The sequence below is a fragment of the Myodes glareolus genome, chromosome 3 (genome assembly GCF_982192425.1).
Source record: "Myodes glareolus chromosome 3, mMyoGla1.1, whole genome shotgun sequence".
NCBI lineage: Eukaryota > Metazoa > Chordata > Mammalia > Rodentia > Cricetidae > Myodes > Myodes glareolus.
The window spans coordinates 105,738,067-105,762,500 of NC_142028.1; the positions used below are offsets into that span (position 1 = coordinate 105,738,067).

Below are 24,434 nucleotides of genomic sequence, written 5' to 3' on the forward strand. Positions count from 1 at the left end.
TAGTAATCCACATCTCAGGACAGGCCCCCTTTGGCAAAGGTGGCTTTTAGGGGGGCAGATGACTTAGCTTTAAACCTTTCCAAGGACAGAAGACACAACTCAGTCACAAATGCAAACTGCAAATGACCCTGGGAAGATTTCATCAAAAGCCTCCCAACCTGCTTCAGTCCCTCCCCACATCATCTGTAGTAAAATTCCCAGCATTTCTAGGGCCTTGGTTAAGAAGGACTTGTTCTTCTCTTAAAGATCGATAGCAATTTTTTCCCTTAATAATCGTAGTATTCCATGACTAGCAGGGAAAAGAACAGTTTTCTCTTGTTCCTAGTGTGTATGGACGAGGGAAGAAGATAAAACAGTCAGGAGCAGTAAAGCCTGGGAAGCTAGGGACAGGTGATATTCCATAGCCCTCCTTGGCCTCCTATCCTCAGCTCATGGTCTTATCCTAGCTACCTGGTTTCCTCTAGGCAGGACTGTTCTTAAAAAGTATTTGAACTCACAGTCAGAGGAAAAGCCAGTTGACTTCATCATAAATAGCTCAACTGCTCTGTGTGCTTTAGAAAGGGTGGTTATTTCCTCTCAGTTCCAACAACCATCATGAAAATGTGTGTAGGAGTGATACAGTAGCTACTTATTCAAGCTAACAGAAAGTACAATTAATATTTAAGGGTTGCATCAGCCCAGCCGAACATTCACATTAACAAATATACAAATTCCCCGATAAAGGGCCTCCTTATGTAGAAAAGAAATGGTGTCAATATTGCTTTAACCTGGAAGTTAAACCCAGAGGAGCCAATACAATGCCCATAGGAGCAGCAGAGCTGCACCTGTGACAATAGGTTGAAACCTTTTGTCTTCGGTTCTTTCTGTGTTTGGGGGCTGCTGGGAATTCAGGTGCCCGCTGCTGTGCAGCCTAGTAAGCGCCGCCTGAGCAAATGAGAACCTGCGTGGGTCTGGGAAGACGCATTGCACAGACCTGAATCTCCCTCAGATCTTTGTCGTGGAGGTTCTGAAGGGGGTCGATGAAGTTCTGCTTCACCTCCATGTCCAAAGAGTCCTTCACCTCTGAGAGCTCCCTCATGGCTTCTCCTACCTCACCAAGAGCTGGCCCTGAGAGGGGGGAGTGAAGACAACACACCATGAAGAACAAAGATGAGGTGGCTTTGCAATAACGGCCTTCAAGCTGACAATGTAAGGGTTGTCTCTGACCTATTACGACAGCAGGGACAGAGAGAGAGAGACCATGAAGCTCTTAAAGTAACAGTGGCTTTTCTATTTCCCCGCAGACCATCTTGACAACTAGGTCCCACAGCACTTTCCAGGGAGGAATATCCCTCCTTACCAATACCATAGCGCTTTACTGTGAGCAGCTTTTGGAAGGCTCTCTGTCCTCCATGATTAGTGCTAGTTCTTAGCAATGTGAGATCAGTTGCAACTCAACGCTTTTTAGCAGAAGCAGACACCAAGAATGGAGAACTAGGGCCAAGAAAGGCCCCACATCAATGGGGTAAAGGAGGGGTGAAGGCAGAAGGTGCTGAGGTCCCGAGAGCCAGAGGAGAAAGGAGACGGAATACATGGTATTTTGCCTGGGGCAGTAGAATCAGGTACCACATACAAATGAGCAGCGGATTAATAAGAGAAAGCCCAGGTGGCAGGGTGGCGAATCATGCTGATTGTGACTGTTCACTCTGTCTGCAAACCCAGTTCCTGCCAGATATAGCCAGTAAAGTTCCAAGGCATCTGGGCATGTCTGCCAAAACTGTTGTCAAGCCTTTAGTGGAAGAGGACAAAAGCCCTTAGACAAATCACTTTAGATAATAGCAATCCTAAAAAATCACATTTAGCCCTCATGTGTAATATCTAAAAGTGAGAGTTAAAGTATAAAATAGCTGAATAATGCTCTCCAGAGTCGCTTCTTATCAACACTGTGACCCCTATGGGGAGCTACCATATGACAAAGGCTATTTACCAAAGTTGCAATCATCGCCCAGCTCCCTGCCGAACTTGAGCATGGCCTCTGCCAACAGGGCTTCCGCCTGAGGGTAGCCCGGCCCCTTCTCCTGGCCGCGGATTTTTGACATGGTGTTGATCATGCTGAGCTTCGCTCTGGAGGCTGGAGACAAAGACAGAAGACCCTTTAGATGCAAACAACACCACATGATAGGAACAGGGCTGACGGGACAACCCAGCCTCAAACCAGCCTGCACATGCTCTCAGCTCCTAAGGCTGCACCTTCGCTGGGCGAACAGTCTTTGCAGACAATATGTGGGCAACTGGATATGCAACTCTAATCATTCCCTTAAAATCCAAGTAGAATTTCACAGCAAGGCAAAGCATTGGTCTCGATGAGGCAGCACCACGGGCTCGGCTGCTGCCCCCTATCTTCCCATCCTGCTCACTGCAGTGACTCTGGAGGCTTGGCTGGCCATCGAGAACATTCTGGAAATACCTAGCCGACATGCTCATCTCCAAGTCTTGTTCCTGTTTAACATCTCAGCCCAAGGAGTCTGTGGGTTTAGATAAGGAATGATGATGAACTCAGAATGTGTGGACCTGGGCTTCGTTTCGCTTACAACATGTTTAAAATAAAACAATTTTCAAAGTCGCTTCTCAACTAAGAACAAAATAGCATATTCATTAAAATATCTAATTACTTCTCTTAAACATTTCAGCTGACGATTGGCTTGGACTCTCAAAGATTACATCTCGATTCCTTTTCTATTTTTACTTTTACAGGAAGGTGCCTAGCAAGTAGTCCCAGTTTTAGTGGAGGGGGTGTTTCAGTAACATATTACTGAGGACTGAGTGACTGGCTCTAGGTGTATTACTCATTATCAGAGTTGATTATACATTAACCTTGCACTGCGCCCACAGTGATAGCTGCACAAAAACCCCCAAGGAAATCACAGCTGAAAGTCAAAGTACTTCTAGCATTTGGGGACTAATATTTGACCTTAAACATACAATTCAAATAGGCTTTTATTTACACTTTGGGCTTCCAAGGCATAGAGTGGCAGTGAGAAAAGTTATCCGTATTGACAAAGGTTATAGAGACCTGAAGACAAAGTCTGTCATAAGAGCAATTAGAGAGAAGTGTTTGTACTACAATGAGTCACCGAGACGGGGCCCACAGGGAGGGGCATTGCAAAGGAAAGTGCCCATAGGAAAGCATCATTGAGCTTTGAACCATATAGCATGCGGCAGCACGTGACACTAAGGTCACATACAAAGCTAGACACCCCCACAAAACAGAAAAATTTCCTTTTATTTACCGTAAGCTTTTATAGAAAAGTATATAAACCATATTGAGGAAGTTGAAGTGCTTCACAGTCCCCTATTCATTGTAGCAGACCTGTGAGGCCTTTCTGCAGGCAGCCAGGGCTGAGACCCAGGAGAGGAATCCTGCTGCACGGCATTGACAACAGAGTAAGGAGTAAGCGAGAGGGTTGCAGCTGCTGAGTGCAACATCAGTGCTCGGACAGACACTAGACGGCGGGCGTGAGAAGCAGAGCTGAGGGCTGCGTCAGTGCTGGGACAGACACCAGACAGCTACTGAAAACAGAACACAAGGACTGTGGCCCACACAAGGGTCACCAGAAGGAACCATAGGACCCCAACTTTGAACAAGAAAAGATGGGCTACACACAAAATGAGAAAAGATACATTAAAAAACTGGAGCAATAAATTGAAATGTATTTCAGAAAATATTAAGAAAATAACTTTCAATGAACAATGACATAGAAAGGTCCAATAATGATGTTTTCAAATGACACCATCAAGGTTTCAATTCTTATTTTTTCCCCAAATCAATTAAAGAGGCAAGAGGCATTTCACTAAAGAAAAGTATAAGTCAAGAAAAGGGATAGGAATGAAATCTAGGAAATAGGAAATGCAATACAGGGAAACACACAAACAACAAAGCTCTCCAGGAGACCCTCTGTCAGCAGCCACCACAGCTGTGCCACATGTGCGGCTCCAGAGCAGCATAGGTTAATGCTGATGTGGATCTGCTCCCGTGTTCCCCAGTGGGATTTAACAAACAACGACATAAACACACTGAGAAAGTCATAGGGACAGACACAATCATGGGAGGGCAGGCGAGGAACACACAGCTTTCACCTTCTGAAACGGGAATCGGCAAGAAGACAGCTAAAGCTGGGAAGAGGAAGCAGGCTCGATGCAGGACTTAATTCATGACTGGAGATAGAAACCAAACAACCAATGAAAGAAAACACCCAAAACCCGAACAAACAAACAAACAAAAAAACAAAACAAGACACCCAAAACCCAAAACAAAACAAAAAAACCCAAAATCAAAACCAAAACGAAATATCCAAAACCCAAAAAAACCAAAACAAAACAAAACAAAAAACCCCAAACCAAAAGTCTTTAAAAAACAAAACAAAGAACAGTCAAGAGTCTTTAAAATGTTAGATTTCAGAAGCAGAAATGGGGACAGGGGTCTAAACCCTGAGGGTAACTAGAATTTTTTTCATACAGTACTTTTTGTGTAAAGTAACTTTACATAACATATTCATAAATTATTTTCCTATAACAAGAAATTAATTAAAACTACTTCCCAGCCCCCGACCCCACCCCCAGGAGAACACTTTAGCCATTATCTAGTGGTTGTGTTGGATAAATAGCGATGAGGGCCTTCCAAGTGTGACTACATCAAGTGTTCACTAGCTTAGTGGACCAGGAGAGAAAGTTAATGAGGATTGACATGTAAAATGGGATCAGAAAACAGCATCAAAGGAAAAGACTTGGTGGATCTATGTGAGGCCATTTCCTGGAAAGACATTTACTGGGTAAATGGCAAGAACAAAACAGAAAATTCGGATGACCACAAAAGGTTGAGAAACAGCTCTGCTGCTGTGACCCCAGCACAGAGAACAGCTTCTTTCCTAACTCTACCTTTTAAAGAATACAAATGGGGGAGTCTGGATTGTTACCAACTCCTAGAGTGAGCCCTATACAGTCTCTAGGCTCCTGCTGAGCTTTCTAATTCTGGGCACAGCTGAAGGGAAACCCAGGCTCCACACAGCAATGCAGCACTAGGCTGGCTCGGTCTGCAGTTCTCTGGTCAAAAGCAGTGTCCCTGGGAGTCACGGCTTAGCCATCCTAACTCTGCCTGTCCACCAAAGCAGAAACTAGGAAACTAGCAGGGAAAGCTCAACAGTCTTACATCTATCTTACGTTTAATTTTTATGTCTTAATCCAAACAAGCAACCAGGAAGTCAGATCCTTATCAGGTCCTGCCTTCTTTCATGGGAAGCAGTGAACTTTGAACTAGTTTGAAGTTCTGACCTCTTGAAGACGTAGGAAGAAGGCCAGTCTGTACATCTTTCTAGCATGTATCCTGAAGATGATCTCATTCAGCAGGCTGTTATCAACATTCAATGATAAAGAGCAAAAACGTCTAAGCACAGGTCAGCAGCCTGGATTAGATGACAGGGCTTTTTCTCCCCCTTCCCGCCCCGTTCAGGTTCTTCTGCTGTGAGAGAGCTGCAATGCTCTCAGGACACCCTGTGGTCGTGCAGGGAACTGTGTTTCCTGGAGTCCCTTTCCCTGAACATTTCCATCTGCCAAGTGAGGACTGGTCCACAGCAAGGGTTTGCAAAATGTGACTGGGGAAGACAAAGTGGCAATAGGACAGCAGGAAGGCAGTCATTAGTTGGAGGGGTGAGGGGCGGGAACAAGGGTGTTTTCTTCCCTCTGTGGGTTAAATCATTTCACTTAAAAGTTTCAAATGTTCCTCTGACTGCTTTATTTAGAAGCTTCCCTTTTCAAGTGTCCTGCAGCTTCTCTCTGAGCTGTGAAATGGAGCATGAGGATGATAGACTCGGCTCCCTGCGGTGCTTGCTCTGATGGGCAGCTGGCTGGAGATCAGGAGCACTGTGGGTGGCCTGGCTGGCATTTCCCTCATGGGCATTAGGGTCTACAGTTGCCAGGCCTCGGTCTTAGGACTTCCTTCCTAACCACAGTTAGGATGTAGAATTCCACATCCTTCCTGCTTAGTCCACAAGGGAGGCAGTCACCCCAAGCTTCCCTAGGAAGCACCACTTTTGAGGCATGCTATGGAAATCAGCTTACTGACCAAAACTGGGCAAGGGCAATCTTTGTGAATCGAATCAGGAAACAAACTCCCATTTCCCCCAACAACGCAGACAGTCCACAAGCTGAATTATGAGTCCTAGATAAAAAGAACAAAGACCACAGATCAATTTAGTGGTAGCTCAGTAGTGTGAAAAACTCAAGGGCAGTTGTTCTCAACCTGTGACCCTTACGACAAACATCTACTTCTAAAAATATTTATGTTATGATTTATTACACTAGCAAAATGATAGTTACGAAGTAGCAACACAAATAATTTATGGTTGGAGACCACCACAAAATGAGGAACTGTGTTAAAGGGTCACAGCATTAGGAAGGTTGAGAACCACTGCTCTAGAGGCTGAGGCCTGCAGGCTGGGTGCGTCAGAGGCCAGTTGATTACACAGTGATCTAGGGCCGCCTGGGCAGAGGGCAGCACCCTTTGTCACACGCACCGAATAAATCCGTCATTCAGTCATTTCGCAGATCACACAGGAGGGATTTGTGTATCTCCTGTATAGTAAAGTTTGGAATTTCAATGCTCGATTGGTTATTTACCAAAAATAGAAGACTTTGAAGGATTCCCCTGTGATGATGAATGACAGAGCATTTGTTAAGCACCTACTCTGTGAGGGCAGCTGTGCTAGTGAGGCCTGCTGTCCTGAAGTGTGTCCTCTACAGCCAGACAGTCCCTCAACGACATGAGGCAGGAAGTGGCCCACACTGTCAGGCATTTACACCACACAGTCCCTAAAACAGCAAGGCTGGGAGGCTCCCGAAGCAAGTGCTACTGAGATGGGCTTCTGGAAAGTGAACTTTAAAGGTAGAGTTAGAGAATCCATCCTGATCATCTGTACAAACGAGCTTAAGCCCAAGAAACAGATGCTTCAGGAACTCCAGGTGAGGGAGCAGAACTCTCAGGTGCCGCTCTGCGGGAAGAGCAAATTCGGATACGAATGCGCCAATATTCACTATATCTGAACACAGTTCTATGACTCCACCCCTTTGAATATTTCCCCCAGAAATGTGTCAGTGGACAACACAGATGTACACAGATGTGCTAGTCAGGTTTCCTGAAGAGCCACCACGGCAAGCAATTTGAGTTTTCTCAAACAGTTTAAAACGGAACCACGACACAAGCCAGCTGCTTCAGTCCTGCACAAAGAGCTGCACTTCCTGCTACAGAGATGCTCGCACCCCATGCGTTTGCTGCTCTGCTCACTACAGCTGGGGAATGGAGACAACAGAGGTGTCCATCAACACGTGACTGGAAAATGAAAACCTAGTAAAGATATAAAACAGCATAAGATTTAACCCTAAAGAAAGTGAAATCACAAAACTTTCAGAAAAATGGATATATTTAGAATGTATAATACAAATTAAGGTCACCCAGGCTTGGGGTGGAGGGAGAAGCATGTTGTCCCTGATATGTGGATCCTAGCCTATAAGACATGCATGTATGTAACTAAAGACATGTATGTGTGGGTATAGGAGAACATTTAGGAACAAGATCAAGAAAGGGGAATTAAGAAAAGAAAATGCTTACAAATGAATTCACATAAACAGTGTACTCTGTCTAGGTCTTCTGAATACTCCCTCCGTGGACAACACATTTTCAATGCAAAAGTGGGCAGTGTCCACCTGTGACTCCATGGGAGGGCTGTTCCATACCAGGAGATTCACTTAAACTTTTTTTCATTTAATATTCCTGTAGCATGTAGTTTGTTATAAGCACTACTAAGCTTAGTTCCTCTAATTCTTAAATGGCTATTAATTTATAGAATATGAAGATTTTTAGAAGTATGTTTAAAATACCATAATTGTGAAAACTCTTGAGAATACTGTGGAATATTGTTCTTGACTCTCAAAGAGCAACATGCTGGGAATAAGTACACTTTTTAAAATAAAAAAAAATAACAAAATATCTAAAAGTTAAAGCCAGGTATACACTTGTTCTCAAGATTGACTTCCTTTTATCCTCTGTGATAGCAAGTAAAAATATATTGACAAGGCGTCTGCCACAGCAAGGACAAAGAGTCCTCACCCTTGGCTCAGGTTTATGAACGTCAGTCAGAGATACTCTAGGGCAGAGCAGGTGGCCAACTCATTTCCTGAGACACATCTTCATGTTCTGATAGTTAGGAGAAACATGATAGATTTAGCCATCTATTAGGGAAGAAGGATGTGGAATACATTTTCTAGACATTTTCTAGACTGACTCATTTCTTCTCTCTCAAGAGCTCTCCCTCACAAAAGCCAGGCATCATTCAACAGAGGAGAGATCTGGAGCAAGACTGTGCTGACAGATTGTAGGGCTATTCGTCAATGCTACTGTCTGGACTACAGACACAGAAAGATCTTTAAGGTATCTTCCAAAAGCTGAATATCAGAAGCACATTTCATTCTGTGACTATCACTCAGGGGTACCTACTGTTTGGTTGGAAGCATCACCCCAGCCCCCTGGTATCCATAGATACAAAAAGTCTGGAATGTTTGTCTCCCCTGGGAGTGGCCACAGTTCAGACTCTACCTCCAAGAAAGCTCACCAAAATGGTGACTCGCCCCAGGGAGGGTCAAGACCACTCTCATAGGCTATTTAAACTGCCCCTCCAGAGAAAAAACACATGGTTGTTCTGGTTCTCCTTTCCCCTCTCCATGTTTTCCTGGGGGCCACCCGGGAGCACTGGCATCCATTAAACCTGGGCCTTTTCTAATTCGGTCTGATCTGGTTTGATTTGGATTATTGTGTCAGTGGAGAGACTTGTTGGTCAGAAAAATACTTAACATCTGCTGTCCACAGTTCACACATAGCATCTTTTTAATCCTTGCAATAGCAAAAAATCAGACAGGTTTTCTTTGTCTATTTTATAGAGAAATAGAGAAACATGACAATTTCATGACGGTTTCATTCACCTGTAAAGAACTACCAGCCATCCACCAGGAACATCTCTAAGAGACTAAAGAAGGAGACGTACTACTTAGTTCATGCTATGAGAATCTAGAACCCTGACAAACACAAGAAGGCTGCAGATACTAGTCCTCAGGGAATCTAATATAGAAATTAGCAACAAAACTCTTGCAAGCCCAGCCCAGCAGCTATCCAAAGGATTGTCCATTGGACCAATTGGAATCTGATCCTAAAACACAAATCTTTTCCGTTTCCTGGGAAATATTACTCAACCTCAAAGAGGCAGAGAATCTTAAACATGCTATAACATGTATAAGCCTTGAAGACATCCTAAGCAAAATGAGTGAGTAGCGAACAGGAAGAAACTACAGGAATTATCACTTGGGCTATGAAGAGTAAAGGAAGCTACAGCATTAGGACGTAGAATGACAGTTGTCAGAGAATGGGGAGTTATTATTCAATGGAAATATTTTTATTTTCACACCTGAAAGGGGTTATGGGAGTAGACCATGGTGATGACTGCACTGAAATGTATGCTTAAATTTGGTTAAGATGAGTTAGGTCATCTGCATTTTACCACCACAAAAATCCTTAATTTTGAATTGATGTTATTTTGAAATGAGCTTTATTCATTTTCATTGTTATGTGTATGTATGAGTTTTTGCTTTGCCTGTACTAAGTCTATGCAACACGTGTGTTTGGTGCCCTTGGTTGCCAGGAGAGGGCATCGGATCTCCTGAACTGGAGTTACACAGTTGTGAGCTGACACTGGGTTGCTGAGAACTGGACCCATATCTTCCATAAGAGCAGTAGGCTCTCTTAAACATTGAGCCATCTCTCCAGTCCTTTAATTTTGAATTATTTCAATTAAATTTGTAAAGTTTAATATAAGGATTACAATGGAATCATGAGTATAAATCTGCAATTCACACAATTACATCTGGGTTCCATACTCTGAATCAAATATGTTGTAATGACTAGTAGGCTTTGTGTAGGATCCCGTGTTTTCCCCCTGCTCCTTGAGGAGCAAATCCTAAGGACTGTTTTGGCTAGCCAACTAAGCTTCCTGTTAATTCCCCATGCTCACTCTGCCAGCCTGGTGATTTAGCTGCTGGGCACAGTCCACCTTTGGTATGGTAATTTCCCACCTGCCTGGGAGAATCACACAGCGCCAAGGTCTCTCTAGCTGCCATCTCTTCGCCCCCTGCCTGGGAAGGAATTTCCACACAGTGCCAGGCTCCTCCCTCTGTGCTTTCCCGTCTGGCTGGGAGGGGATTCCTCTTCTGGGGCAAAGGTACATTAACTTTGTAGAAAGCTAAATAAAGTGGCATTCGGCTATCTCTTGACGAATGACCCAGGTCTCTTTGTGTGTGTCTTTATTTCAATCCCCAGGCCTTTGCCCCAAGCTCGTGATCGGTATGGAAGGCGCACGAACCATATCTGGAGAGGGTGACGCAGAACCGGGTGGTTACAGCTTTGCACATGTTTCATGATGGTGATATGCAACAATTATATGGAAGAATTGCAACACACCTATGATTCTGAACTTCCCCCTTCTGATGCTCCCAGAACTGTGAGCATGGCGTCTGTCTCCCTCAGTTTGCACACTCATGCTGAGTGAATAGGTACAAAGATGCAGACAGCAGGGAAGGCTTATGTGAAGCTCCTGGCTGTAGGCAGTTACTTTAGTGATCGCATGCAGTGCAGAACTGAGGAGAGAGAAGGGGTCTGCTTGCATCTTGTTTAAGGAGGCGACTCAAGTGCTGGAACATGCTACTTTCGACCTAACAACTGCATTTATGTAACGCCACTCTCTGAGGTGACAGTGCTCTTCTAGCCCTGAGTGGGAAGCAGCAGGGTGGTATTTTAAGACACTGTGCTATGGTACACTCAGCAGCTGTAGGAACTCGTGACACGAACAGCAAATATTTCCCACCTCAGGACGAGATGCTGCAAGGAGCCAACAAAGATCTCACAGCATGCCCTGGGAAAGCAAGCAATTGCTCCCCAAGAGCATAAAATATTTGGTACAATTTTTTAAAAACACACACAAGCATCACTTTACTAACATTAGGAGTCTTTGCTTAAGTGGCTTTTTAGAGGAAAGAGTGGAATCTGTGCTATGACACTGGTGGGTGACGGCCCGAGACTGAACTTTCCTCAGACCCTGCTTCGTGTCTGCAGACACAGGAGAATCTCCAGCCTCAGCACAGGATGGGCTGTCTTTTATCTTGTCAGCATTGAGAACCCTTCAAAAGCTGAGTGCAGTAAGAGGCACTCTAGTCTACCTTAGCTGTTCTGTACTCTAAAATAACTGGGAGCTAAAATCAATAGCAGGGAGTGGCCCAACAACCCCCAAGAGTGACGGCTGGGAAGCTCCACCCAGGATACACTTACTGTATCAACGTTTCTATAACAAGAGAGAATCCCCAAACTTGTCTACTTTACCGATGTTTGTTCTGGGTCAGTTGGGGTCAGTTAGCTGCCAGAAAGGATGACTAGACAATGAACAACTTGCAATATTTTTCCCAATGATTTTGTAAATGTAGGAAAGCCATCTACTCTTTTCAATAAATAAATATAATATACTGCCCATCTCCAGATATGTATGTTTTTTTCATTATTGTATTTGTTCTCAGAAGAATTATCCCTCTGAAATTCAACACTTTCCATAATTGTAAAGGGGAATCTATCCTTTATATGTTTTGAATCACTTCTCAGTGTTAAGACTTAGGAAAGTAAAATCTCTGTCTATGAGTAAACACACATCCCTTACTCATTAAGTGAAGGCTCACTGCTGTATATTCCCTCATACATACATGTGGACAGACAGACGGCAGAGATGCGAAGGATCAGGCCCTCCTGCCCAACAGAAAATTAATGTGCTGTCCAACCAACCATTTGGTTAAATGGGTGCCAAATGACATATAATTCATGCTCAGTTCCACTACCAACAAATACCTGATTATCATGATTTAATATTTATTAATTATTCATCTTTGGAAGGAGATGACTAAAAGAACAGCCTGTGGGAAGAAATACAATTTTAATATAAAATTATCCCATGGATTAATGAAGCATTTAAAAATTCATGCAGCACGCTTTTACTTCCACAGGTAATATTCCGTAAGTGAGAAATGAAATTATTAAAAAAAAAAAAAACCTTAACCGAAATCCAATACCCCCAATTTAATACCTCGGGTTTCAAGCATGCCGCGTAAACAGCGCACATGCATCAGGGAAAGCTCCTCTGCAGAGCAGCAAGTGTCTGCTCTGCATAATAACTCCCATGTGTGAGCTGCCTCTTCCCCCGAGGAGCTTGGAAATTTATATTGTATTATAACATTTGGGTCAGAGCAATTGCTCCATGAAAACTGAAAAAACCTCTGGCACAGAAAACATAGCAAGCCTAGAAAGACCACACACTGTCATCTGGCCACAGCTGTCCACTTAGTAGAGGGTACACCGCCACTGAATCAGTAAGAAGGGCATTTTCAGGAGATTAAGATATTTAAAACTGTCTTGATGGGAATCTGATTGTTCATTTCTTTATCGAAAGGAAAGAAAATCCTGCAGTACACAAACCAAGGAACTAAATATCAAATCTTTATCAAGCTATTGCTTTGCCCACCCGTATTCTAGAACTGATGTTCACATAAAGAGAAAAATGCACGTGATACATGCTGCGTGTATCTGTGGGGCTGATGATCCGAGGACGAGGAAGACTTCTCCCACCTGTCCCTTGTGGAGAGGCTGTAATTCATCAGCACCAGCCATACTTCGTAACTCACATCGTCACTTCCAAGAGCCGACAGGCTGCCCGTGCCTGCCATGAGCCCAGGGAATGCAGCTGGAGTGAGACGGGTACAGGAGCTGAAAGAGCATCACTGGGCATGATGGAGGAAAACGGCCGGTTCAGCTGGGCAGTAGGGGCATGATGGAGGGGAATGGACAGTTCAGTTGGGCCGGGTAGGGGGGAGCTTATAAGCCACTTTAATTCTAACAGCATGAGAAACAATTTAATGTTTTATGTAACATAATATGATCAGATTTGGATTTTCAAATGCCACTCTGGTGGAGGTCAGGGATGAAGACGGACCTTCATAAAGTATCTTCATGAATTCCTGAAATTCAACATGCTCTCCTTCATAGCCTTTTCTATAAGAACTGGGTTTAAAGGATATAAATGCTCTGAGAATCTGGAACTGTAAGGTGTGAAAGCAACACGGAGGTTGGTGCTCTCAGAGGAGCGCTCTTTAAATACCCTCAGAGCGGAACCTCCCAAGATTCCATTATCCTGTCTATAAGAATCTGTTCATTGGCCCCAGTCAAAATCCTCACCTAACTCAAGCCAGATCAAGTACCAATGTCCAGACTCCTTAGTCCAGCTTTAATTCCTATGATGCCGAGTAGGGACCAGATATAGACAAGATGGGGATTCTCTCTGTTTTGCTATGCAAAAGCACTGAGTACTCTGGATATTGGTTAAACTTCGGTGTCTCCTTCCCAAGGACATCCAGCTGGCTTTCAATAATCAGCATAATGATAACTAGCCATGTTTTAGGAACTCTGTGCAATGCCTGTTTCCAGGACAAAAGAATTAGAGAAAGCAAACCCTCTCTGTCATGTTATCAATATTAATTGCTTAAATTATACAGAATTATTATATGTAATTTTGTTTGGTTCTAAATTCTTTGGCATGATATTTATTTGCATTTTTATATTATCTAGTCATAAATAACTGCTTTTCTGGAGAAAATTTGAATTTGTCTGAGTTTCTTTTCTAGATGGCATTTGTCCATTCAATTCTCAGAGTCATAAAATAACTACAATGACAAATATCAACACTATTATGATGTGTTTCTAAACATTTTATTTGCTCCAATTACCTCTTTGGATCTATCATCAAAACAACACAACAGCACAATCCCACAACTGTCCTATTTCATTTCTGAATTCCCATGGTACCTACACTACAAGAAAAGGACCTCCTGCACCCAAATGAAGTAGAGCATCCTTCTCAGAGGCAGAACCATGCATGAATGGCCATGGGCTTGGAAGGCAATCAGACCTGGGTTCCCATTCTGGATTTATGTATCCTAGATAAGTGAGCTAGTGCGGTTGTTTGAATAGGAAAGGACCATACAGGCTCACATATTTGGATGTTCTCCATTACCAGAAAGTAGAACTGCTTGAGAAAAACTAGAAGGAGTAGGAGGTATGGATTTGTTGGAGTAGGTGTAGCCTTACTGGAGGAAGTATGTTATTGGTGGTTATTAGGGGTGAGTTTTGAGGTTTCAAAAGCCCAAACCAGACCCAGTCTTCTCTCTCTCTCTCTCTCTCTCTCTCTCTCTCTCTCTCTCTCTCTCTCTCCCCCTCTCTCTCTCTCCCTTTCTGTCTCTCTCTTTTGCTCTCTCTCTCTCTACCCCCCCTCCCTACCTCTCTGTCTGCTGTTTCCAGATTAAGATATAAAGCTCTTAGCTACCACTCCAGTGCCATGCCTGTCTGCTTCCTCCCTTTATGACCATGGACTAACCCTCTAAAAACTACAAGCAAGCTTCCAATTAAATGCTATCTTTTATGAGTTGTCTTGGCCAGCATCAGACTTGTCTCTTCAGAGCAATTCAACAGTAACTAAGACACCTGGTCATTTCTTAAACACCTTGGCCTAGCTTTTGTTTTGTTTTTCTGGAGGGCAAATCAAGCCTACCCAGCAATATCACATTCTGGCACTACTATTGCAATTTACCACAAAATCGATTGACTTCAAACAGTGGGATTTATTCCCTTACAACAGGATGCCAGAGATCTGAACTCAAGCTGTTGAGAGGGTTGGTTCCCTGTGAAAGCTTTATGGGACACCCTCACCTCTTCTGCATGGTGTGGCTCCTGGAACTTTCTGGCTTGTGGCAGCATAATTTCAATGCTTAGTCTTCACTTGTTCACGTTCCTGGGTTTCCCAATGTCTTCTTTTCTGTTAAGGATACTAGTACTGGGTTCAGGGCTCACTCTTAAATTTAGGGTTAATTCATCTGAAAATCCCTCCAAAAATAATATTTCCAAGTAAGCGCACATTATAAAATCTAGGTAGATGTGAATTTGTGAAAAGATAATGGTCAGTTCAACATACCTACCTGCAACACATTATAATTTCACTGAAATTAGGAAAAATAGTTAGTGATGGGTCTTTACTAAAAATCTGCATTACAGTGTGTGTGTGTGTGTGTGTGTGTGTGTGTGTGTGTGTGTGTGTGTGTGCATGCTATGTATGTCTTAGTTAGGGTTTCTATTGTTGTGAAGAGATACTATGACTTTGGCAACTCTTATAAAGGTAAACATTTAATTTAGTGGCTTGCTTACTTTTCAGAAATTTAGTCCATTATTGTTATGGCAGGAAGCAAGGCAGCATACCAGCAGACATAGTGCTTGACCTGACTGTTTTTACTTCTTGATCTAACGGCAACAGGAAGTGAACGCTGAGACACTGGGCAGTATCTTGAGCATATATGAGATCTCAAAGTGACACACACTTCCTTCAACAAGGCCACACCTTCTAATAGTGCCAATCCCTTTGGAAGCCATTTCCTTCCAAACCACTACAGAGCGTATGATGTGTGTTCCTGGTGAGTGCATTAGTGCAGACACAGGTGTTCTACAGCTTGTAAGTGGAGGGTTGAGGACAACCTCAGGTAGGCGTCAGTTCATCTTCTTCATCTTGTTTGAGATTTGAGACAGGGTTTCTCTCATTTGGTTCTTCAAATACCAGTCAAAGTTCTGGGAATTTTGTTGCGTCTGCTCCCCAGCTCCTGATAAGGACATTGAGGGGTATGATACTGAATCTGGACTTCTGTGTGTTCAGAAGAGTCTAAACCAGGCTATCAGGCTTGGATGAAGATTACTCAATCACTGAGCAATGTATTTTTAATACATTTTAAACTATGAATTGATTGTATTTTATTTTTATATTGGGAAAATTGCTGTGAAAAGAAAAATTATTATATATACTAATAAAATTCATAATGTTATTGGAACAGACCTTAAACATGTATTTCATGAGATTGAAAGTAAAAGAAATACATGAATTTCTAGATACACATACCCTACCAAAGTTAAATCAAGATGAACTAAATAATTTCAACATATCTAGTAGTATAACAAACAAGAGAGAAGAGAAGAAAAAATGAAAAAATGTTCATCTGAAAAAGATCTAGGCCTAGAATGGTACAATGGTGAACCAGATCTTCAAAAGAAAGCTACCACAATGCTTCTCAAATTATTCCATAAAACAGAGAAAGACACAACTCTCTCTCTCTCTCACTCTCTCTCTCTCTCTCTCTCTCTCTCTCTATTTATTTATTTACAAAACAAGTATAAAGTCAATATTATCCTGATACTTCAACCAGATAAACACACACACACACACACACACACACACTCACTCACACAGTTTATTTGAAAACTAAATAACTGGATTTAAGAACACACAAAAATATCATTCACTGTGATCTGTGATCATTTCAACATATAAAACTCAGTAAATGTAATAAATTATATAAATGGGTGTAAGAATATAAATTACATGATCATCACATAGATGTAGAAAAGGCCTTTCACAAGATCCAATATTCCTTCATGATAAAGTTACAAATAAACTGGTAACAGAGAGGACATATCTGTATACAATAAGGCAATGTGTGCCAAAACTATAGGCAAAATTATATTACATAGGGAAAAACTCAAAACATTTCCACTAAAATCAGGAACAAGACAAGGCTGTTTGTCCACTTTGTCTACACTCATTCACTATAGTACTGGAAGCCTTAGCAAGAGCAATAAGACAAAACAAGCAATGTAAAAGAAAACACACAAGGAAAGGAAAAAGAAAAGTATTCTTATTTGTAGATGATAGAAGTCAATACATCATACCATAAAGATTCCACTAGAAAACTCCTAGAATTGATCAACACTTACAGCATACTGGCAAGATACAAGATTAACATTAAAAAATCAGTAGCCTTTCCATATACCAATATCCAACATGCTGAGGAAGAAATAGGGGAAACCATCTGATTGATAAATTTCATATGTACAAAAATAGAATGACTCTAAGCAAAGGAGTGAAAGGCCTTTGAAACATTAAAATACTGGAAAAAGTTAAAGGAGACACTTGAATGTGCAAATATATCTCACACTCATATTGGAAGAATCAACATTATAAAAATGGCTATCTTACCAAACACAATCTATATATTCAACATAATCTCCATCAAAATTCTAATGCCATTCCTCACAGAAATAGAAAAAAAACATTAAAATTCATCTGGAAGCACAGACTTCCAAAGTAATCCTGAGCGGAGTGGGAGAACAGTAGGGCTAGAGGTTTCACTATGCCTCCTATGAAGTTACATTTCAGAACCATGGATGGAAAACAGTGGGGTACCGGCACAAAAGACATGGGTAGACTACCACAGAGCATTCAGCTATGAACCCAAGCAATTATAGATACGTGGTTTTTTACAAAGCCACTAAAAATGCTCATTGGAGAAAAGGTGGCCTATTCAAGAAAGAGATGGTGCTGGGAACCTGGGTATCTCCATAAAGAAAAATTATCTAGGTCTTATCTCTCATCTCTCCAAAAATCAACTCCAAGCAGAAGGAAGACCTTAAGGTAATATCGAAATGCCTGAAATGCTAGAGGTAAAAATAGGGAAAACATCATCATACTGGAATAAGTAAGGTCTTGGAATAGGACGTAAATACTAAGGAAGTAAGGTCAACAGCTGATAAACAGGACCTCAAGAAGTTAGGAAACAGCTATGAAGAGACAGCCTACAGAATGGGACACAATCTTTGACAGCTATACATTTAATAGAACTCAAAAAAACAAAAACAAAAACAAAAACAAAAGCCATGCAACAAGAAAGCAAACACTCCAGTTGAAAACACAGCTATGGAACTGGATGGAGAGACCTCAGAAGAAGTTACAGATGACAAATAAATATTTTAAAAAGTGTTCAAGATCTACATTAAAAGTGCTAGTCATCAGAGAAATGCAAACTAAAACTCCTTTGAGATTCCATCTCACTCCAGTCAGAGCAGTCGTTCTCATGACAAAACAAATGACAACGCTCACTGTCCAGAGCCTGGAGAATGCAATGGAAACCCTTACTCATTCCCAGTGGGAGGTTAAAGTAGTGCGAACTCTACTACGGGAATCAGGGCAGGGATTCCACAGGCGTCCTTGCCATCACGTTCATTTACAATAGAGAGGAAACAGACGATCTACATGGAAAGATCATTTTGTTGAGGATACCACAGCTTCAGATAGGAGGACGGAGAGAAACAGAGCTGAACTGAGCTGGAAGCTTCCTCCCTGCTAGCCAGCCCTCCTATCACTAGCAGGTTCTTTTCCTGCTGTTATGGGAAAACTATCAACTGTTTTACTCAGCTGTGGATCCTGTAACAACCCAAGCAAGATGTGTTTCTTGGTGCAACCGAGGCTTGTCTCTTATGGGGGCACTCACCCCTTCCTGATGTTGAGGTTCGCTTCAAGGGAGAAAACGTATGCCTACTTCCAATTTAATTCAAAAAGCCCAGGATGGGGAGGACACAGGCCTCAGGGGTATCCTAAAGCAGTTACTTTGCTAAATGGCCATGTTGTTCCTCAAACATTTTTCTAAATATTTCATTTTTGCCCACAGATTAGTGCTACTGTCAGCTTTGGTCAGAGAAGCTACGTCTGTAGTAGATAGACAACAGTTACTGCAGATTGCTGTGTCCTATAAAGATTTGCTACTCTTATTGGTTTAATAAAACATTGATTAACCAAGCAGGAAGTATAGGCAGGGCGACCAGACTGGGAAAATTCTGAGAAGAGAAAAGGCTGGGTCTGCAGTGGCCACCCAGACACAGAGGAAGCAAGATGAGAATGCCTCACTTTTAAAAGGTACCAAGTGACATGGCAAAACATAAACAAGAATTATGGGTTAACTTAAATTGTAAGAGGTAGTTAATATTAAGCCTGAGCTAACAGGTCAAATAGTTTATAATTAATATAAGCCTCTGTGTTTTTCTTTGGGACTGAACAGTGGTGGAACCAGGCAGGACAGAAACTTCTGTGCTACCAAACTCACAATTGGTAAAGTGTGAGAGAATAAGATCCTGAGTGCTCAACACAAAATGAGACATCTACGCTTAGTCTCTCAACACTTAGGGAACAGTGTAGTAGAAAAAGTAGAAAGAATATAAAAATTGAAGGAATAGAGTAGCATTGTGGAATACAGAGTTTAGGGCTTGATGTGGTGCTTTCACTCAACCCACAGGAGGTGTGATTCTCTCAACAAGATTAAGACTCTCCATATTCTCTTATGGATGGGGAGGAACTAATGCATCAGGCTCCACCTCTCCCTGACGATTCAGAGGCAGTTAACAGCTTCCGGGAGAGAGAGGGACTCATCTTCTATGGTGTAGGCCACTCATAAATTGCCCATGCTGTTGCAAGAACCCTCACTCAGATTGGTAAGCAACCCTTATGACACTCACAGGATCACACAAACAGAGACACCGAAGTAGGAGAGGGACTGGTTGAAAAGTAGAAAAGTATCTGTGGGAGGAGGGAAAACCCAAGAGAGAAACTAACTGAATATGATCAAAACATAATATATACATGTATGGGACTGTCAAAAATAAAGTTAGATATGTTTCAAGATGAGATTGTATGTTACTGGTACTGTACTGAAGCTGCAATAGACCTGGAAAAATACCATCTTTCTCCTCTCATTCCTGACACCATGTCCCACAACAGTTAGTCACTAATGTAATTCACACATGAAGATGAAGGAAACATGGGGTTCTTTAAGGATTTTTGCAAAGATAATAGGTATATTTCTTGATTCTATAAAACCATCACTATGGTAAAGCCAGGTGAGGTGAGCAGCTCTCTTTTCAAGACTTGACCTAGTACCATTGTTTGAATAAAGGTGTGTGTGTCTATGAGATATTTGTATCTCTGTGGAATATAAACACTAGGAAGAACGAAGGCAGTGACATGAAACTTGGTTTCTTGGTATTCATGACATTGCTTACAAATCACCTTGAAAACTTATCTGGTCTATGATCAGTTAAAGTCATTTCTGAACCTTTCATATTTTCTTCTATGTTTCCTCTATCAGATTACCTCATCTCTAATATAGCTTAAGAGAAAATAGAGTGAATATCATTTCTACATCATGGATTCATGTTGGAGATAGTAACTGAGCTACCACAGTAAGATCGAAAGAAGATGGCAGTCAGCAGCCAGGAATCAGGAGGGAGCCTGCAGCCTCAGCACCTCAGCACTTCCGTGCTTCTGCCCCACACTCTCTTGTTCCCCTTTGCCACTTAGACCCTGTATCTGAGCCCACTGAGACTGAACTCATTGCCTGGATCTTAAGGACTCCCAGAGACCTAGAACCTTAAGTGAAATTCCCACAGAAACAAGACTAAAAGGCAACTAGCATTCCAAATCCTCATATTTCTTCAAGTAGTATAGTTAGCCTTGCTTCAAATTGTAGCTGGGGTCAGGCATTAAAGCCCATACAATGTAAGAAGGCCTATGATGGAGGAGAGAGTGCTCCGCTCTACCTAGTACCACAGAGATAGCAGCAGTCATACCTGGTTCTGTCTTCTGGGGACTCCCATTATCTCTACTACAATTCCTGTCTCAGATCTGTAGGCAGAGACCACTCATTTGTTTCCTGGCTACTCAGACCCAAAATAGTCACCCAGAAACTGTATTAATTAAAACACTGCTTGGCCTATTAGCTTAGGCTTCTTTTCAAATAACTCTTACATCTTAAATTAACCCATTTCTATTATTTTGTATTTTATCATGAGGCTCATGGTTTACTGGTACCAGCACGCAGGCATCTTTCTCCTCCGGCAGCTACATGTGTCTCTCTGACTCCGCCTACTTTCTCAAAGCATTCAGTTTAGTTTTTGCACTTAACTCTATTCTGCCCTGCTGTAGGCCCAAGTAGCTTCTTTGTTCATTAATCAATAAAAGCAACACATATACAGAAGAACTTCCCACATTAGAGACATACTGCAAGAGGTGAGCAGGAACTAATGCTGGCCTATGATGTGCCAGGAGAGAAGAAGGGACAACCCTCTATGCCGTATAAGCATAAACCATTTGTACTTCACAAAAATATTTAGCTTACTCTTTTCCTTATCATTTGGAAGTCATCACAACCAATTCCAAAACTGTCTCATGTTCTTTCTTACCATTTCTTGAAAATTAAAGATCAGCTGAAAATAAGTTGTAGCTACCCTGACATGATGTGTCACCCAAGCTGTATACATTCACTGTTAAGGACACCACAGTCGGATAAAATACCACATACTTTGCAGGGATTTTAACGTGAGCTTTAAAATGGACCCTCCCTCACAGGAAGGGGAAACCTACCAAATCTGACCTGTCAATCAGTGAGAGGCTAACCTGAGGGAACTCCAACTGCACAAGACAACACTTACCCGGATTGGGCTGAAGGTATTCAATTGTTTTCGTCATTATTTCCATCACAGCCCTGCTGGTGACATCCACTTTCTGAAATGAAAATATAAATATGAGAAATGGCACAATCATTTGCTTCAGAGCCTAAGTTTCCTGAAGCCTACATAGGACCCCAGTGGGGAAAGCAAGCAGTGAGGAGTCCTGCAGGAGCGGGCGAGACACTATGTGGAGCAGCTGGACAGAAATGTGACATCGTGTTGAGCGCTGTCTGTAGAAAAGCAGAGCTACCCAAGAGGAAAACTGGTAACCTCCAAAAATTTGCTTCAAAACATACTTCATTACCTTTCAGCAAAATCAATACAGTGATTGTCAGAAACCTTTTGCCTCCAAACTTTTAGTAGACACCATGAATGGACCACACTTGGCAATAGGTTTCTCTTCCACAAAGAACAATGCTGGGACATCCAGGTTGCTCAATGGATAGAGCTTACCAGACAGCCTGGCGATCTGATGGAATCCACACAAATATAGGAGAGAAGTAACTCCACAAAGCTGTCTTCTGACCTCCACAGTCATACAGTGACATACACACTCCCATATACATACACATATATATATATATATATATATATATATATATATACACATACATATAGAACATGGTGGGGGCATAATAAATAAAATTAGAACAATAACAATAATAATTTAAAAAGAGTACATCTTCAATTCTGCTTCTACTGCCTATGGACATTCTGACAACATCCTCAGAATGTAAATGCCCTCAGTAAACACACCTAGTTGGTACTGAACATTTGGTTTTATTATAAATACTGAATTCTGAGACATAAATCCTGTCTGAGGACACGGTGAATGGTCAGCATTTCTTCCAGAGTCTGCCCCTGCGCTCTCCACGCAGCCAGGTGAGGGAACACCGTGAGAGCCACCTTCTCTTCTCCGTGAAGGCATTGGCTCATCTCACAGAAGACTACCAGGAATAAACCAATTTCCCTGTCATTGATAATATTTTTGTTTTGTCACTTTTTATAGGACTGTAAGGATTCTGAACCAATCTCCACAACTCACTGTATGTAGTTATCTGCTTTGTATGGAGTAAACTTCTTTTTTTTCTATACTGTATCTATTAATTTATTGATTTTGATTTTGGTTTTTCAAGACAAGGTTTCTCTGTGTAACCTCTCTGGCTATCCTGGAACTACCACTTGTAGACCAGGCTGGCTTCGAACTCACAGAGATCCACCTGCCTCTCTCCTAAGTGTTGGGATTAAAGGAATATGCCACCACCACCCAGCTATACTGTATCTATTAAAACATCTTATCTTGTTTGATTTTTCAATACTTAATAACTTCTTATCGTACCAAAGTCATACTAAAGCATGCAGTTGTGGTTATGCGGATAAGCAAAGCCACATTATTTTCTTTGTGGCCCTGTAATGGTAATGGTATAAAACAACTTTTACAGCTATTCTCTCTTGGATGCATTGGTATGCTGGTAAGCCCTATACCACTGTCCTTTCGACTGACTCAGAATTTTAAGATACTTGAGGCCTGGTTGATTGGTGCTAATGGGGTGGGAGCTCCTGGAGAGGAAAAGTGCAAAAGGAGGTCCTGGAAGTTTTAACAAAATGCCAGGCAACATCATAGACTCAAGTCATGGAATGCTTGAAACCAGTGGAAAGAGCTCAAGTTTGCATACAGGGTAAACTTGTAGAAAGTGCAGAGAACATGAGAGGTCAAACAGGATCTCCTATTGACTACAAAACAGCCTGGGACTGAGGAACTAAATGCCAGATGCATCTGGGGCCCTCTGGGGCCCTGCCAGGAAGAAATGGGCTCCAAAGATCAAGGTTTCTAAGAAAGAAAGCATCAGAAGACTTGACGCTTGAATCAGCCAATGTCCATTTGATACTGTGGGTTCATCTTCTGCTAGGGGTTGACATGTTTCTAACTTTCCCCAGATCCTTCTCAATAATCCAAAGATTTAAGCACTGTCATATGAAGGAGAAAACAGATACAGAGAGGTTCAGAAGCTTGCTCCAGACTTTGTTTTCCCTAAAACTGAAAGGTCTCCGCGAGAAGATATGAAGTTATATTTCTCCCCAATTCCAGAAGATATCACACCAGAGCTGAAAGGCACTTTCTACTATCCATGATTGGGGTTGGGGAGCTGAGAGGAGCAATCCAACAGGGTCAGGAACAAAGAACTGCGCCCATATCCTCTGGTGAATCATGATAGTCCTCAACACTTAAGGGACTCTCATATATAGTAAATATCTGGACCTGGCTCTGCAGAAGTGATACTACCATACTAACTTGCTAGGCCCTTTATCTCCAACTCTTCTGCCTTCTCAACAGAGGCTGCAGCAACAATGCCTACTGCAAATTGTCGATAGGTGGGTTAGCAAGAAAGATATGGGAAGCCATTCACAGGGATCAAGCCAGTAGTCCCAGGTCTCCAGAGAAGTTAGAAACAAAAATATTAAGAGTCTTTTGTTTGGTCCCCAGAGTAGAATTCAACATTAAAATGGAATGGAGACAAAAATAAATCTGTGTTCCCAATGGTCTGACCAAAGTCTCCTAAGAAGTTGACAACACAGATTTTCTGGATTCTGTGCTCACTAATGCAGATGCCTCCAGCACTTCTGTTATCAATACCAGACATGCTCCATTGAACTATTTGATGGAGTTATAATATAATCTTCACTTGAAATTCACTTTTCTTAACTTTTTAAACTTTATTATAAAAATTGGCATGAAAATATCACACACCAAAATTAACCGAACCCACAGTCTATACAACTCAATGAACTTCTACAAAGTTAGAACAGGCATTTGGAACAGAACCTGTGTAGGTTCACATTAAACTTTACACTTTCAGTACAGAATATATTTTAGGCACTTAGCGCTTTTGGAAAAAATTTC

At 42.0% G+C, this 24,434-nt stretch overlaps 1 protein-coding gene across 1 annotated transcript in view; it reads right to left on the bottom strand.

The window, feature by feature from the left end:
• Sh3gl2 (SH3 domain containing GRB2 like 2, endophilin A1) overlaps nucleotides 1-24,434 on the bottom strand; it is a 181,625-nt gene that overhangs the window by 9,019 nt on the left and 148,172 nt on the right. Inside the window, exons 3-5 of the mRNA XM_048453020.3 lie at nucleotides 21,515-21,587; nucleotides 1,967-2,110; nucleotides 974-1,107 (exon numbers count right to left, since the gene is read on the bottom strand). Coding sequence (XP_048308977.1) covers nucleotides 974-1,107; nucleotides 1,967-2,110; nucleotides 21,515-21,587 — 351 coding nt within the window. The remainder of the gene's footprint in view (nucleotides 1-973; nucleotides 1,108-1,966; nucleotides 2,111-21,514; nucleotides 21,588-24,434) is intronic.